The sequence below is a fragment of the Ursus arctos genome, unplaced genomic scaffold (assembly GCF_023065955.2).
Source record: "Ursus arctos isolate Adak ecotype North America unplaced genomic scaffold, UrsArc2.0 scaffold_7, whole genome shotgun sequence".
In the NCBI taxonomy this organism is placed as follows: Eukaryota; Metazoa; Chordata; class Mammalia; order Carnivora; family Ursidae; genus Ursus; species Ursus arctos.
In genome coordinates, this window is record NW_026623089.1 from 133417 (window position 1) to 149426 (window position 16010).

Below are 16010 nucleotides of genomic sequence, written 5' to 3' on the forward strand. Positions count from 1 at the left end.
ATGAGGCTCCATTCTGGGACTCCGGGATCAAGACCTGAGCTGAAGGCAGTCATTCAACCTACTGAACCACCCAGGTGCCCCCACAAAGCACTTTTAAGGACACAACTATATTAAAAGTAAAAACATAGAATAGATATACCATGCTAACACTGGTCAAAAGAAAGCTTGAGTGTCTATCCTACAATCTTAAACGTTTATGAAACTAGCAAGACAGCTTCAAAATACATTAACTAAAAATTGGTAGAACACAAAGAGAAATCAAACCCACAATTACTGTTGAGGATTTCAATACCCCTCTCTCAATAATTGATCAAACAAGTAGGCAGAAAATCAGCATGGGCACAGTCAATAGGTGTGTTTCATCCAACTTGACCCAATTGACATTTATTGGCCACCGCACTCAGCAACAGAAGAATCCACATTCTTTTCAAGGCAACAGAACATTGACCAAGATAGACCACATTTGGGGCCATACCTTATACAAGTCTCCATAAATGTAAAAGGACTCATGTCCAAGTGTGTCCTCTGACCACGAGGGAAGTAAACTGAAAATCAATATAGAAACATCCCTGGGAAATCACCCAAATACTTAGAAGCTGAGTAGCACACTTCTAAGTGACCCTGGGTCAAAGAAGTAATCAAAAGCAAAATTAGTGTTTCGAACCCAGTGAAGATGAAAACATCACGGCTGCGGGACGTCAGTACTCAGAGGAAAATTTGGAGCCCGGGGTGCACTCTGAGAAGGGAAGAAAGGTATGAAGGTCAGTGACTCAGTATCCACCTGAAGAAACCCAAAAAAGAGCAAACAGAACTCAAACCAAGTAGAAGAAAGGAAACAATAAAGACTACAGTGGACCTCAGTGAACAGGAGGCGGGAAACCGTAAAGTTGATGAATCTGGGAGCAGGTGGCTTGAGATCAATCTTACTGCTGACCCCAGGCTGCCCACAGAGCCGGGGCCCACACGCTCCTTCAGGGTTCGTTCCCTTTCCTGCCACAGTCCTGCCCTGTCCAGCCTGGCCTAGAGCAGGTGCCCAAGCCCTGGGTCTGACTACTGTCCCCTCTGCGGCATCGGAGCTGAGTAGCGCCAAGCTTGGAGTGGCAGCCTGGCTGCCCTGTTTCCAAAACCGTCCCGCGCTCATCCTTGTTTTTAATTGAATGATCTTGTCCCCCCTCTCCATTGACTCTTTTTTTTCAAGGATCTCCAAAGAAACGTTGTTAATCCTCAAAATAAAACAAATATTGGGGCATCTGGGTGGCTCAGTCAGTTGAGCATCTGCTTTTGGCTAAGGTCGTGACCCCGAGGCCCGGGGATTGAGCCCTGCGTCCAGCTCCCTGCTCAACGAGGAGTCTGCTTCTCCCTCTCCCTCTGCCGCTCCCCCTGCTTGTGCTCTTGGTATGCTCTGAGGCCCTACCTTTGTGCCAAGGCCCCACGTGTGAAGGGGTCACACCTGTTCATCTGCTAGGCCAGTGCCAGGGTGATGAGAGAGCCAGAGTCAGAGACAGAGAGACAGAGTGACAGAGACAGAAAGACAGGAAGAGACAGAGAGAGGGAGACATCAGACAGACAGAAGGTGCGCAGAGGCAGCACCTGGGGCCTGGCGGAACTGAGACGGAGCCCCACTCCACTCTGAGAAGCCTGCTTTCCTGGCCCTGGAAGGAAGCCTCATCCGTCCTCAGGAGCCCCGCCCCACCCAGCCCTGGCACCCAGAGTCTCAGGCCGGGGCAGCTAGGTCTCGAAGGGCTGGCAGGGGGCAGACAGCCAGTCTTGGAGTGGACGGTAGCTGGTGCACCAGGTCCTCACGAAGGCACAGGACCACCTGCCCTCTGTCCCCTCAGTGTGGTCAGTTTGTCAGGGTGGAGGCAGCTGAGAACATGCCCCCTTAGGGGGCTGTGGAGACGGGACTGAGTGCACAGAGCAAAGGAGTTTGGGAGAAGGCTCCAGGATGCACCAGGGAGGCCTGGGGGAGATGTTACCAGAGCAAGGGCCCCAGCCTGCCATGGCGCTCTGGCTCTTGGCTGCCTCTGACCCATGGCTAGGCCATGGAGAAGCTGCGAGCAGGGCAGGGCTCCCTTGCTCAGGGAGCATACAGTCGAAAGAGCATAGACTTTAGAGCCGTGCGGGCTGGTTCCATTCTGCTTGACCCCCACCAAGTCACCCAAGTCTCTGTGTCTGGTTTCCTCTCCCACAGAAGACGGGGTGATGCTAGTACCTCAGAGGGTTGGGCTGGCTAACAAGTTACTAAAACAGCACACGTTTATTGTTGTGTGGTTCTGGAGGTTAAGACATGCACGTGGTTCCCGTGGGCCACAGTCAAGGTGACAGCAGGCTAGTCGAGCCCGGGGCCTCTTGCTTCTAGAAGCTGCCCACAAGGCCCACGGCAGCTGGCTACATCCTTCTCGCTGGCTCTCCCTTTCCTCTCCAAGGACACTCAAGATTAGACTGGGTCTGCCTGCCTGAGGGAGGATGGTCTCCCCATCTCAAAGTCAGGTGATTAACAATCCCAATCCCACCTTTGCAAGTACCCTGCTGTGTTCCCAGGTCCCAGAGATCAGGCTGTGACCGCTCGCGCTGGGGCATTCTGTACGGGCCTGGACAAAATGATATGCTCCTGTGGCCTTGGACAAGGACTTGCTCAGCTCAGAGGGACTTCTCTGATCTTCCCACTTCAGGGGTTTGGCCAGTGAGTGTGAAAGTGAGAAGGCAAACAGGAGAGATGAACAGGCCTCGTGTGGCCTGAAGCAGCTTCTCTCCTGAGTGACGCCAGAGCATCTCCAGGTGGACGTCACGTCCCAGCTGCCCCCTTGCCTGCTAGCTGCTGGAGCTCACGCCAGTTGGGTCCCCTCTGGCCAGAGTTGTGGGTAAAGTGCCGCTTGTATTTGAAGCAATTTCCAACAAGTTGAGAAGGAAAAAGTCACCTGCTCCAACACTTAGGCCTTTGGGGAGGGGAGGGGAGTGGCCGGCCTTTCGGGATGAATGGGAGGCTGTCTGAGGTTGGTAGTTTCCTACAGGGCTTTCCTGGGAGATTACGCCTGGGAAGCGTAGCCTTTGGAAGAGGCCTGGGGCCGGTGGCCCTGTCCTGTAGTGAGACCCACTACCAGCAGTGGTCCCATTGTGTGCAAACTGCTGATTACCACTGGCTGCTAGATACAAGGGAAAGTCTGGCCAGTTTTGTCCATCAAGGACTGGACATACGTCACCAATATCTAGGAGGGGACAATCACTTTCTTCAGGACAGTGAGGTCAACTTTGACCCCATGGTACCAGCTAGTGTGGGCTTTACATGACCTTACGTCTGCAGCACCAAACACTACCCCCCCCCCCAAGATTTGTGAGCAGAGACAGCATTTCTACTTTCCTCCTGTCCAGTTCCTGACTTGGCCATTTGAACCCTACCAATCCCTTCACAAAAATCATCTCATCACATTGATTCCAAGGAAGCCCCCAGCAGGGCTTCCAAAACCCTCCACTCATTTCTGAAAGCAAAGGATGTGTTCATTCCCTACAAAGTCAGCACCAAAGGAAGGCCCAAGAAAAGGAAGGCCTTTGTGTGACCTTCTGTCCCCTCACAGCTCTGAGCAAGTAGTGGGAAACAATGCCACTCAAATGGGGGAAATGTCCGTCAAATGTCGGGTGAGGGGGCATTCTTTTCAGGGGCACACCCAGGATGGGGGTGGGCAATAGCCTCTGCCACAGGCTGTCTTGGGTCTCCTGGCTGGCCTGCTTCTGGGCTGCTGGGAAGCCAAGTGACCACAGTCGTCTGTCTCTCCTGGTGGGCAGAGACAGTGTCTAGGCTTTCTTCTGACACGAGACACGGGTTTCTATGTCCAAAGCCACTACATTGACAGAAATGGGGTTCCTTCTCAGCCCTCCAAGCCTTGCCCCTCTGCTGGCCAGGCCCTGGGGCTCTGAGGGTACTGCTCTGCTAGAAACCTGTTTGTGCTGACCGTTGGGGCCTGGATTCTCATGTCCAGCCCTGGAGGCTCTCCCCAACCCCCAAATCTTCCCTCCCTTCTTTACCACTTCGCTGGAACCAATGCCAGGCAGGGGCCTGGTCAGCACTGGCCCAGCCTTGCCCTGCCAGGAGGGACGAACACTGTTTGGACACCCACAGGGAAGGACAAGACTTTCCTGAAGGCTGGTGCTGCATCTGGCCCCGAGATCCCCTCCTTCCCCCAGGGCCAGCCAAACCACAGCACAGACTCCCACTTCACCCACTGAGACGCCATCTTCCCAGTGTCCTGAGCAGACCTAGGGCAAGCTGGGGCTGCTGGCTGTCACCCTTGTTAAAATTCTTCTTCAGGGGCGCCTGGGTAGCTCAGTTGTTAAGCGTCTGCCTTCGGCTCATGGCGTGATCCTGGCGTTCCAGGATCGAGTCCCACATCGGGCTCCTCTGCTGGGAGCCTGCTTCTTCCTCTCCCACTCCCCTGCTGTGTTCCCTCTCTCGCTGGCTGTCTCTCTGTCACATAAATAAATAAAATCTTTAAAAAAATAATATTCTTCTTCAAACGCTTCTGTGAGTGGCCTGCTGGAGATAAACTACCAGGAGAAAGTCCTGCAAAGAAAGTCCTTTAACGATGCAATTATCTTCATTGGACTCAGAACATCTTTACTACATTAGAAAGGGGCAGTCTGTCTTGGGTTCAGAAACAGCTGCCCTAGCCGCAGACATCAGGCTGGGCTTGGAGCCCCGCAGAGGCCCCTTCAGCCACACTTTTAAATTTACATTGAGAAAACACTTTCTAACTGAATTTCTCTGGCTGAGCCAGACAGCTAACTGTCCCCCAAAGCTGGAGTTCATTAAAACAACTTTGGTTTTTCAAAAATAAATATATACCCACCCAGGTTGCTGTTCCTGTGTTCTGGGATATTAATCAGACATAAAGACACCTGCAAGCCAATTTCATGATTTGTTCTGTAACTTCAGGGAGCGACTGCAGAGGGGACCCTACAGCACCCAAGAAGGTTCTTAAACCAAAGACTGGTCCAGTTTTGGAAAAATAATCTGAATAAGGAAGGCAGGTCTCCTCTCCAGCCTTCGACCACGTTGGCGGCCGCCTCCCAGAAGCAGCCCCCCCGGCCTGCCCGGGGTGGGTCGGAAGCCGGCGCGGACGAGGTCCCTCTGCGCTGGACCTTTTCCTGGTCCCAGGTCCCCGGTCGCGTGTCCTGGGACGATTCGCGCGAGCAAGGGCGGAACGGGAGAGGCTGACACCAGCGACGAGAGCGGCTAAGTGGCCTGCCTGTGTCCCAAGCCCGGCGACGGAGGCGGGTAACAGGGCGGACCCCGACATCTTCCCTGCGGCTGCAGGCCCTGCCCAAGGTCCTTCGACGCACCCCGCTGGCTGCTCCCAGGGCTCGGCCCTGGGACACTCGGGCCGCGCGATGGGCGGCCCCTGCCCGGGAGGGCTCCGGGCAGCTACAGGTGCCTAAAAAGCCACTCAGGGCCAAGGCGACTTCAAGGGGACGGAAGCGGAGTCGCCAGTCCAGGCGCCGGGTCCATCATAAGCGGCTCCCAGGGTTGGAAGAGAGCGCCTGGGCCAAAGCAGGAGGTGCCGAGGGTTTCGGGTCCCGGCTGGGGCACAGCAGAAGAGCAGCGGGCGAGCCACTTCTGATGGTGCGGCGCTCTCCGCGTCGCAGGATTCGCGCCGTCTAGGCCCAGTGTTCCCCCCGCGGCTCTGCCAGATGGCGCCCGCCGTCGATTCCTCCGTTTGGGGAAGCTGGGGCCAGCTCCGCGTGCTCCCCGGATGCCCCAGCCACCTCCTGGGCAGGAGGAGCGCGGGCCCGGCCGGCAAAGCTCCGGGAGAGGCCGGCGGGCGCTGGGAACCGGCCAGGGGCGCGCCAAACCGGCAGGGACCCGGGCGCAGGGTTCTAGGCGGCGGACTCACCCCTCCCTGTCCATCCCGCCTCCCCAGGTCAGGGAAGCCAATGAACACCCAGGCTCACGGGGCAGCGACCGCGGCGATTGGATGGCGGTTCATGAAAGGGGCACCGGCTCTTTATAGGGTTCTGAGGGTGGGGGCGCCGCCAAGCCCGCGGCAATCCTGCCGCGCGCTACCTTCTCGTCGCGCTTGCCGGGCCCCGCCAGCCCTGCGCCCGCCGGCCTGCGCATGGCCCCAGCGTCGCTCGGCATGAACGCCGCTGGGCTCAGGACGTGCGGCGGGGGGCGCGCGGGGACCGGCCCGCTGCCCTTCAGCGTGGAGTCGCTGCTGGAGGCGGATCGCGGGCTGGACTCGGAGCCCGCGGAACTCCGGGAGGAGAGGCCACGGGGCACCGCGGAGTCCTGGGCCTGGTTCCCGCCAGCTGCCCGCTCGTCCTCCCCACGTAAGTGCCCTGTCGCACGGTCCCGGGCAGCGAGAGAAGCCCCTACCAGGCCCAGGCTCGGAGGACCAGGGCGGGAAGGGCGCTGTCGCTAACTTCGCAAAGTAGCCACCAACGCGCCTGGCCTGAGTGCAAAGAAACGACCCCACCCGAGCCCTCGCGTGCGCGCCAGCCCTCAGTAGCTCCTGCGTCCCACGCCAACCCCGACGCAGAGTCCGAAACCCGTGAACCCGCGGCTTTTTGGTTCAGAGCTCCTCCGGCCCAAACAACCCCCACCCGGTCCGTCCCCACGATGCTTAACTTCTGCTTCGCCGGATCCTCGCCCCAGTGCTCACCGCTCGGTTCTTGCGGCCGCCTCCTGCCCAAGCTTCTCGCTTCTCCAAGTGGTCAGAGTTCCCCTCCTCCCTGGAGTGCGGGGCGGCCTATTTGAGGAGAAGAACCCGAGTCCAGTGCCCCCACCTCCCCATGCACGCACCGTCTCCTTGATGCCTTGCTCTCTTACCCCAGTGGCTTTTGGAGTCTCGTCTTTTCTCGGGGCCGAGACTTGCATCGGTAACCGGCCTCTGTGGGTTTCAAAGTGTCGGAAAGGGGTGCGCACTGCTGGCGTCTGAGCGCCCGCTTTGTGCTTTTCTCTCCTCCCAGGCGCCCCCAGCCCTCCACCCTGCACCCTCCGAAAACACAAGACCAACCGCAAGCCGCGGACTCCCTTCACCACAGCGCAGCTGCTGGCGCTGGAGCGCAAGTTTCGCCAGAAGCAGTACCTGTCCATCGCAGAGCGCGCCGAGTTCTCTAGCAGCCTGAGCCTCACGGAGACGCAGGTCAAGATCTGGTTTCAGAACCGCCGCGCCAAGGCCAAGAGGCTACAGGAGTCTGAGCTGGAGAAGCTCAAGCTGCCGGCCAAGCCGCTGCTGCCTTCGTTTGCCTTGCCCTTCGCCCTGGGCGCGCCCCTGCCCGGCTCCCCGGCCGGGTACACCGGCGCAGCGGGCACCCTGCCTCAGGTGCCAGGACTCCTAGCCGCGCCCGTCGCTGCCTACCGCATGTATTACCTGTCCTAGGGCAACCGGGGAGGGAGGGCGCGGGCGGGGAGCTGCTGGCTTCCCCAGCGGGGCATACGAGGTGGGTCCCCGCGCCAGGGGCGCCCGGCAGGCAGCGTAGTGTCCTCGCGCTGAACTGCCTCCCGGCGCTCCCTGTTCTTTTTTGTTGTTTCAGTTTTTATGTTTCTGCTGTTGTTAATACAGGCTATGATTGATGCCTCAAACTTACTTGTGGGTATCTTACAGATATTGTAAAACGAGTTTTTAAAATCACGTTCCTACCAAACTTCTCTGCAGTGAACAGTGAGCAGTTGATATATACAGAGCTTCCCATGTTGTGTAAAGCAGCCAGGAGGGTGTTCTGAGGTTTCCTCTGTGGCGCGTCCCCGCGCCCCTTCCTCCCATAAGCAGGACGCTCAGAACTGGCTACAAGGTTTGGGGTTTTGGCGAGAAACTGAGGCCGGAACAAGCAGGTGAAAATAATTTGGTGCCGGGACTGTTAAATGAACTTACTAGTTACTATCACTGACTGGGTTTGTTACGGTCCGGACCAAATGGAAACGTTCACGCTTATTTTAGGGATGTTCCCTGCATATTATTGTTTTAGTGGAGAAGGCTGGGCAGCCTTCGGTAAAATGGTGTGTGTGTGTGTGTGTGTGTGTGTGTGTGTGTGTGAATGTGTGGGGGTGAGTGCGTGTGGCGGGTGTGGCCCTGAGGGGCGCGCGCCCGGGGACGCGGGGATGGGCGGGACAGCGACGTGCCCCCGCCTCCCGCCGCCGCCGCCGCAGGACCCGCAGGGGCTGGGTCCTGGGGGTCGCACCGCCTGCCCCGCTGGGCGGGGATGGCCAGGGGCCGGAGGCTCATTCTGCGGCTACTGCTTTGCCACACGCCGAGTTAACCGGGAATCCGGCACCGAGTAAGGAGGCGGACGGTGTCCTTTAAGCGGGGGCTGCTGAAGGCGCCTGGCGGTGGCACGAAAACCCACAGGGCCCGCTTCCCGCGCTCGCGGCAGCCTGGGGCGCTCGGGCAGCCCGCCCCCCCCCCGCCTCCGCCTCCGCCCACCCGCCGGCCCTGCGGACGGCCGGCGCGGACCACAGGGTGGGGGGGACTCCAAGCCCTTCCCTCCAGACAGGACCGCAGGGCGGTGACGCCGGACTGGGGTCCTGCCCACCCGAGGAGGCTCAGCCAGAGGCTCCCAAAAGTCCTAATATTGCATGAATTTGCCTATTAGTAGCCATCATTCTCCCTATGTTTCTGGAAAAATGAGAGTTCATCATGGATTTTAAAGAAAGCCCACCCCAGTTCTTGAAGTGCGAGCCACTGAGAGTGACAGTGCCGTGACCATGGAGGGCAGGGAAGCCCCTTCCCCTTTTTCCTGCTGCCGACGGACAGGGGCTCCTCCCGCTGTGCTGACTCTGAACCCCACTCCCGGAGCGATCTTCAAGGGCACAGGTCTGTAAGTATGCGGAAAAGGTGGTTGGAGGCCCCTGTGCAGGGGCCACGCCCTCCGGTCTGGACACTCCCGGCAGCCAGCACTGATCTTCCCAAGTTTGAGGTCCCTGAAAGTCAGGACCAAATCTTATGGGCAGACAACAAGGCTCACTTTGCAAATAGTTTGAGGATCACTGTGGTCATTTGGGATAATCCAGGGCAAAGGTGACAGTGAAACCAACGCAGGAGGAAAACCGCCGTCCAGTGCCCACAGCCCAGCTTTTCCCCTTGTGTCCCCTGGTGCTGTCACCACTGGAGCAGGGGTCTACACATACGGCTCCACACATGATCCCTACCGTCCTGGGCAGCCCGCAGCTGGCAGAGTAAGGTGCTGAATCAATTTGTTAATGTTTCTCCGAAACCATTTCCAGCCCAAGACACATGCCTGGGGAGGCTCCCTGCCCAGCTACCCCCACTGAGCTGGTCAACGGCCCTTTCATCGGACCCGTGTGGTGCCCATATCACTCAAAGTGAGGGAAACTCTGTGGGGGCCCAGGCCAGGTGAAGGCCCACCAGCCCGGTGCCCTTGTTACTCGTCAAGACCAAGCCTTTCTGCTGTTCTGGAGAGGGCTACTTCCTTGGGCAGGGGGCTGTCCCTCCTCTTGAGACTTCTGCTGCCTGTTCATCTTCTCTCTGAGGACTCGGGTTCCTGCATGTCCTGGGCCAGATCCCCAAGCCATGTGGGCCTCTCAGAGGCCCAGAGGCTGTCCCGAGCTGGCCAGAGCCAACATGGAAGGGTTCACCCATCAGGAACTTGCATGGAGGCCTGGGGCCTCTGCCACCCTGGTCTTAGGACAGACACCCTGAACTCCGAAGTCTGCGCCCTCTCATGTGCTTCGTGCCCAGCTGCTGCTGGTGGACTGGGAGATACCAGCCCTGCCCTTGGGAGACCAACCAGACAAGGGGGACAGGAGTGCAGTTCAGGACAGATCATGCCTCTTTGGAGGGCCAGGGGACCAAGAGTGGTTTGAGCTGTGCAATGGCGTGGGTTGTGGGTGACTCTGGTAGGGGTGAAAGTAGGGGTGGGACTTTGGAGACCCCAGATGGTGAGCCATCTACCAAGTCTGGGTGTCTCATCAATCTCATTAAACGAGTGGCATGACAATAGGCCTGGCTGATCTGGGTGACCAGAAGCCCACCGAATCCTGGGAGTGGCCTTGAGGCTCATCAGTCAGTGTCCTGCTGGCCCAGTGACAGGGTTCAGGCCAGTCAGGCTCATGCACTCGGTTCCTGGGCACCTTCCCAGCACAGTCGGCCCACAGAGTCCCTGCCACAGCCTTGCCTGCCCTGTGTCTGAGGGTTGCTGCTCTCAGCCCACCCCTGGCGTGGACCCCCGGCCACAGGTCCTGTGTCTGTGGGCCCTCAGAGTGTGGACCAGGTCAGTTGTGTTTCAGTATTTCTCGGGGGGGGGGGGACTCCCCCAGTCTGACCATAGACCCCCGTGATCGTAAAGAAGCAGTTGCCTACAGGGCAGAGGCTCCTCGTGGGACTTCTGAAAACATGACCCCGGGGTCCTTCTTAAGCTGGGCAGTGGGGTGGTGTCTACCGTTCCCGCCAGGACGTGCAACTTCACATGTGCTTTTGTACCTGTGAGGTGTTCATGACAAGAGAACACTGCTCTGTGTCGGGTACGGTGATTGGTAAAGAACGCCACCTCTCTGTGCCCCCTGGAATGCAGGCAGCATGCCCCAGCTGGCCCGTCCAGGCGCCGGGCGGGCTCCCCCCAGGGCTTCCTTGTGGCCCCAGGACCTCCCCCAGGCTCCTGTCTGTGCTGCTCCCGGCAGTACTTCTGAGTAGATGGGCTGCACTGTTTTCTGGGCGTGATAACACATCACGCTGTTCAGATGGCCTCAAGCTCTGCTACTCTCATTTTGACTTTTACAAGTGTTGTCTCCTTCACTTAAATACAGTTTTTGCTATTCCTGTTACTCTGTATTATACGCTGTATTCCATCTATTAGGCCATTAAGAAGAATTACTATGTAGCAATTAACCTGATGTGACTAGGGATGCAGGGCGCTAAGTTTCAAAGGCGGCACAAGGTAGGGAGAAGCGTCTCGGTGTGTATGGGGCATGTGTCTGAAAACCACACCCGACAGCGACATTATCCCTTTAAACGTTCAAGGGATGCTCTTGTTTTCCAGGCTGTACTTTGAAAATGTTAGAACATGGGACGATGCACTCACCCCTGCCCTCATGGGGCCCGTTTTTACCCCTGGGATGGTGAGTGCTGCACCCCAAGGCCCAGAGGCAGGGGTGGCGGGGAGGCCACGGGCAAGAGAGAACGGCGTTCTTACTCTGTTGAAGCAATTGTTGGGTTTTCCACCAGACGGAGCTGAAACTGAACACAGCAGCACGCACCCTCAGCTCCTCTCCCTGTTACTGGGCAGGCTAGAGCCTCCGGCATCAGGGTGCACAGAAGTTGCCAGAAGGGGCATCTTTGTCTCATTCTTGACTTTTCCAGGAAATATTTTTAACCCTTCGCCATAAGCATGATATGCGTGTGGTGGGTTTTTTGAAATACCTTTTCCAGGTGACTACAGCAAAAAAGATAAATAAATAAAAAATAAAGATAACAAATGATGGATTGACGAGTAACTGTTAAAAACTCAGGTTCAACGAAATAACAAAATAACACCAAGTCCACAGCACATCAGGAGAAGCGCATCACCTGGTCTGCCCGGGGACAGAGGGCAGGGTGCCATGCGCATGGAGAGCGTGGCCCGCTCGCCCGCCTGCCGTGGTCTGACTGGACCGCTTCACAGAGAGGTTGCCCCCTCGCTCCGGGTTCCTGCTGCTCCTTCCCCTGGAAGCACTCACCACCCAACCCAAGGGCCTGACCTCGGTTTTGTCTTTGGGACACCAGATGCCCAGAAAGAAAGCTGTTTGCCTTCTGCTCCTTCCGTGCAGCGGGGACAATTTTGGGTTGGGTGTGCTCTTGGAAGGTCGCCCAGGGCCGAGCTCTTCCATCACTAACTGGAGGGGCTGCCCTAGTGACATGATGACTTACCCCAGAGCTCTGGTCTCCGAGGCCAGGCCTCCCCCCGACACCTGCCTGCGCTTTCTTGTCCTTTTTACGTTTGTGGTAGAAAATGGCAAGCACGTGGGCACAGTTAGGGCCTGCATCCCGCTGGCTCCCGGTTCCAGCAGCCGCCATGAACTCAGGGTCAACCTGGTTCCGTCTCAGCCTCAAACAGTTGTCTCTCCTGGATTACACTGAAGCAAATCCCAGATGTCATGTTTTCTCCTTCACAAATATTTCAGGACATACTCTATAAAAGTGATTTAGGAAAACAGCCTCAGTATGATTGTCACGGGGCAGCAAGAATGCTTTTCTAGTGTCCAGCAGCAGCCAGGTGTCCCAGATGATCTTGCGATCTCTTTGTTTTTTATTTTATTTTATTTTATTTTATTTTATTTTATTTTATTTTTTAAAGATTTTATTTATTTATTTGACAGAGAGAGAGACAGCCAGCGAGAGAGGGAACACAAGCAGGGGGAGTGGGAGAGGAAGAAGCAGGCTCCCAGCGGAGGAGCCTGATGTGGGGCTCGATCCCATAATGCCGGGATCACGCCCCGAGCCGAAGGCAGACGCTTAACCGCTGTGCCACCCAGGCGCCCCTATTTTATTTTATTTTTTAAAAATATTTTATTTATTTATTTGACAGAGAGAGAGAGAGCACAAGCAGAGGGAGCGGCAGGCAGAGGGAGAACGTGGGACTGGGTCCCAGGACCCCGGGATCATGAACTGAGCTGAAGGCAGACGCTTCACCGACTGAGCCACCCAGGCACCCCTGTTTGTTCTTTGAAACAGCTTTATGGAGAGATCAGTCACTCACCATACAGTTCGTCTGTTGAAAGTGCACGACTCGATGGTTTTCAGACGTGTGCAGCCACCTCCAGTCGACTTTAGAACATTTCCATCATCTCAGAAAGAAACCCTGTACTTTTTGGCTTTGGTTCCATTTCCCCGTAACCCCCCAGCCCTAAGAACCACAGACCTTCCTCTCTGTGTGCGTGTTCACATACCAGACATTTCTAGAAATGGCATCCTAGCCTATGGGCCTCGAGTGTGTGTGTGTGTGTGTCTGGTTTTGTCCACTCAGTATTTTGTTTTCAAGGCCCATTTGTGTCGTAGCAGGTAATAGCTTCATTCTTTTTTACGGCTGAATAATATTTCATCATGTGAATATACCACATTGTTTATCCATTGGTCAGTTGAGGGATATTTGGGTTGTCCCCACCTTTTGGCTACTATGAATACTGCTGTACGAGTCCTGTGTGGATGTGTGTGGACGTGTGTGCTCATTTCTAAGGTGTGCACCACTTTCTTTTGCATGTGGATGTCCAGTTATCCCAGTACCATTCGTTCAAAAGACTCCTCTTTCGGGGCGCCTGGGTAGCGCAGTCGTTAAGGCGTCTGCCTTTGGCTCAGGGCGTGATCCCGGCGTTCCGGGATCGAGTCCCACATCGGGCTCCTCCGCTGGGAGCCTGCTTCTTCCTCTCTCACTCCCCTGCTGTGTTCCCGCTCTCGCTGGCTGTCTCTCTGTCACATAAATAAATAAAATCTTTAAAAAAAAAAAAAAAAGACTCCTCTTTCCCCATCAGTGGACCAAAGTGTGCGTTTATTTCTGGACTCTCAATTCTATCCCGTTAATCTATGTGTCTTTCTGCTGGTACCACAGTGTCTTCCTTACTGTTGCTTTGTAGTAAGTTTTGAAACCAGGACTATTTTGTTCTTCTTTTTCAAGATTGTTTTGGCTATTCTGGGTCCCTTGCAACTCCACACGAATTTTAGAATCAAGCTTGTTAATTTCTACAAAGAAGGCCCCTGGGATTCTGACAGAGATTGCGCTGAATCTGTAGATTAGGGAATATTGCCGTTTTAACAATATTACATCTTCCAGTCATGAGCATGAGATTTTTTCCAATTATTTAAATCTTTAATCTCTTTGAACGATGTTGTACAGCTTCCAGAGTATAAGTTTTATACTTTTGGGGGGAAACTCATCCCTAAGTATGTTATCTCTGTTGATGCTATCGCAGATGAAATTGTTTATTTCTACTTTGGGATTGTTCATTGCACATGTACAGAAATAGAATTGATTTTGTATATTGACCCTTTATCCTCAAACCTTGCTGAGCTCACTAATTGCTTTTAGTCATTTTTCAGTGGGTTTCTTAGGATCTTCTATATAAAAGATCGTGTCATCTGTGAATAGAAATACTTCTTCCTTTCAAATCTGGATGTGTTTTGTTTTTCTTGCCTGGCTGCCCTGCCTCGAACCTCCGGCACAATGTTGGATAGAAGTGTCCTTGTCTTGTTCCTGAAAGCATCCAGTCTTTCACATTAAGTATGATGGGACCTGTGGGCTTTTCACAGATGCCCATTATCAGATCAAGGAAGTTACCCTCTATCCTTAGTTTTTTAAAGTCTTATTCTCTTGAAAGAGTGTTGGATTTTGTCAAATGATTTTCCTGCATCAGTTGAGATGATCATGTGCTTTTCGTTTTTTTATTGTATTGATATTACACTATGAGGTATTACACTAATTGATTTTCTGATGTTAAAGCAACGTACCGTTCCTGGGATAGATCCCATGTGACCGTGGTGGACAATTCTTTTTATATGTTGTTGATTTGGTTTGTTAATGTTTGTTGAGGATTTTTGCATCCATGATCACAAGAGGTATTAGACTATGCTTTTCTTTTCTTTTTTGTGTCCTTGTCTGGTTCTGAGGACAAAGCAATACTAGACTCACAAAAGGGAGTTGGGAAGTGTTCCTTCCAATGCTATGTTTTGGAAGAGTTTTTTAGAAATTGGTGTTAATTCTTCTTTAAATAATTGGCAGAACTGGTGAAACTATCTGGTCCTGAACTTTTCAACTTTTCTTAATGGGTAGATTGTCGTTTACTATTTAATCATTTTTACCTGTTATAGGACTATTCAAACTGCCTATTTCTTCTTGAGTCAGTTTTAGCCTCTGTGTCTCTCTAGGAACGTACCCATTTTGTCTGAGTTATCTGAATTTGTTGGCATAGAACTGTTCGTACCGTTACTTTCTAGCCTTTTCTATCTCTATTAGGTATGTAATAATGTCCCCATTTTCATTCTGATTGCTGGATGTAGGATTCTTGACAGCTTTTTCTTGAAGCACTTGGAATATGTTACCCTCCTACTTGCTGGCCTCCATTACTGCTGATGGGACCCCCTTCATTTTATAGAGGTTCCCTTGCAAGTAACAAGTCATTTGGTCTTGTTGTGTTTTTATTTTTAAAGTAGGCTCCACACCTAGGGTGGAGCCCAATGTGGAGCTTGAACTCACCACCCTGAGATCAAGACCTGAGCTGAGATCAAGAGTCGGACACTTAACCAACTGAGCCACCCGGGTGCTCTGGTCTTGTTGCTTTCAAGACTTTTCCTTGTTGACTTCCGGCATTTTTATTATGAGGTGTCCAGACTCTCTCTGCATTTATCCTACTTGGAATTCGTTGAGTCCTAGATGTTAGGTAACTTGTTTTTCAATAAGTTTGGGAAGTCTTTAGCCATGATTTCTTCAGTTTTTGCTTCTTTCTCTCTTCTTCTAGTGTTCCCATCACGTGTATGCTGGTGTTCTTCATGGTACCTCATGTCTCCCTGAGGCTTTCTTCATGTTTCTTCATTATTTTTCTTTTCTGTTCTTCAGCATACACAATCTCAAGTAACCTATCTTCATGTTCATTTATTCTTTCTTCTGCTAGTTCAGCTCTACTGTGGCGCCCCTCAACTTTTTAAAAAATTTTAGTTATTGTATTTTCAACTCCAGAATTTCCACTTGGTTCTTATTAATTTCTATCTCATTGTTGATAGTCTTTATTTCATAAGACATTGTCTTCATCCTTCCTTAATTCTCTAACCATAGTTTCCTTTAATTCTGTGAAATGTTTATAATGGCTACTTTGAAGTCTTTTCTGATAAATCTGACACCCTGTCCTGCCCGTAGGCAGTTTCTGTTCCTTGCTTTTTCAGATATATGGGTTGTACATTCCTTTCTTTGCATGCCTCATAATTTTTTGTTGGAAATTGCACATTATAGTTAATATATCATAGCAACTCTGGGTACTAGTCCCCCTCCTCTGGGGCCTATTATTATTTATTTGCTTATTTGTTCAGTGTCTGGCTGGATCA

At 53.5% G+C, this 16010-nt stretch overlaps 1 protein-coding gene across 1 annotated transcript; it reads left to right on the forward strand.

Moving 5' to 3' along the window:
• The first annotated feature begins 5223 nt into the window (after positions 1 to 5223).
• LOC113251687 (homeobox protein MSX-3-like) lies at positions 5224 to 7373 on the forward strand. Its single transcript, XM_026493677.1, has 3 exons — positions 5224 to 5231; positions 6086 to 6321; positions 6961 to 7373. Exons 2-3 carry the CDS (start codon positions 6108 to 6110, stop codon positions 7371 to 7373), a joined length of 627 nt encoding a protein of 208 aa, XP_026349462.1. The 5' UTR covers positions 5224 to 5231; positions 6086 to 6107.
• The last annotated feature ends 8637 nt before the right edge of the window (positions 7374 to 16010 follow it).

Coding starts and splice junctions, on each gene's coding strand:
- LOC113251687 (XM_026493677.1), top strand. CDS start 6,108: ATGGCCCCAGCGTCGCTCGGCATGAACGCCGCTGGGCTCAGGACGTGC. Junction 6,322..6,960: donor TGCCCGCTCGTCCTCCCCAC/GTAAGTGCCCTG, acceptor CTCTCCTCCCAG/GCGCCCCCAGCCCTCCACCC.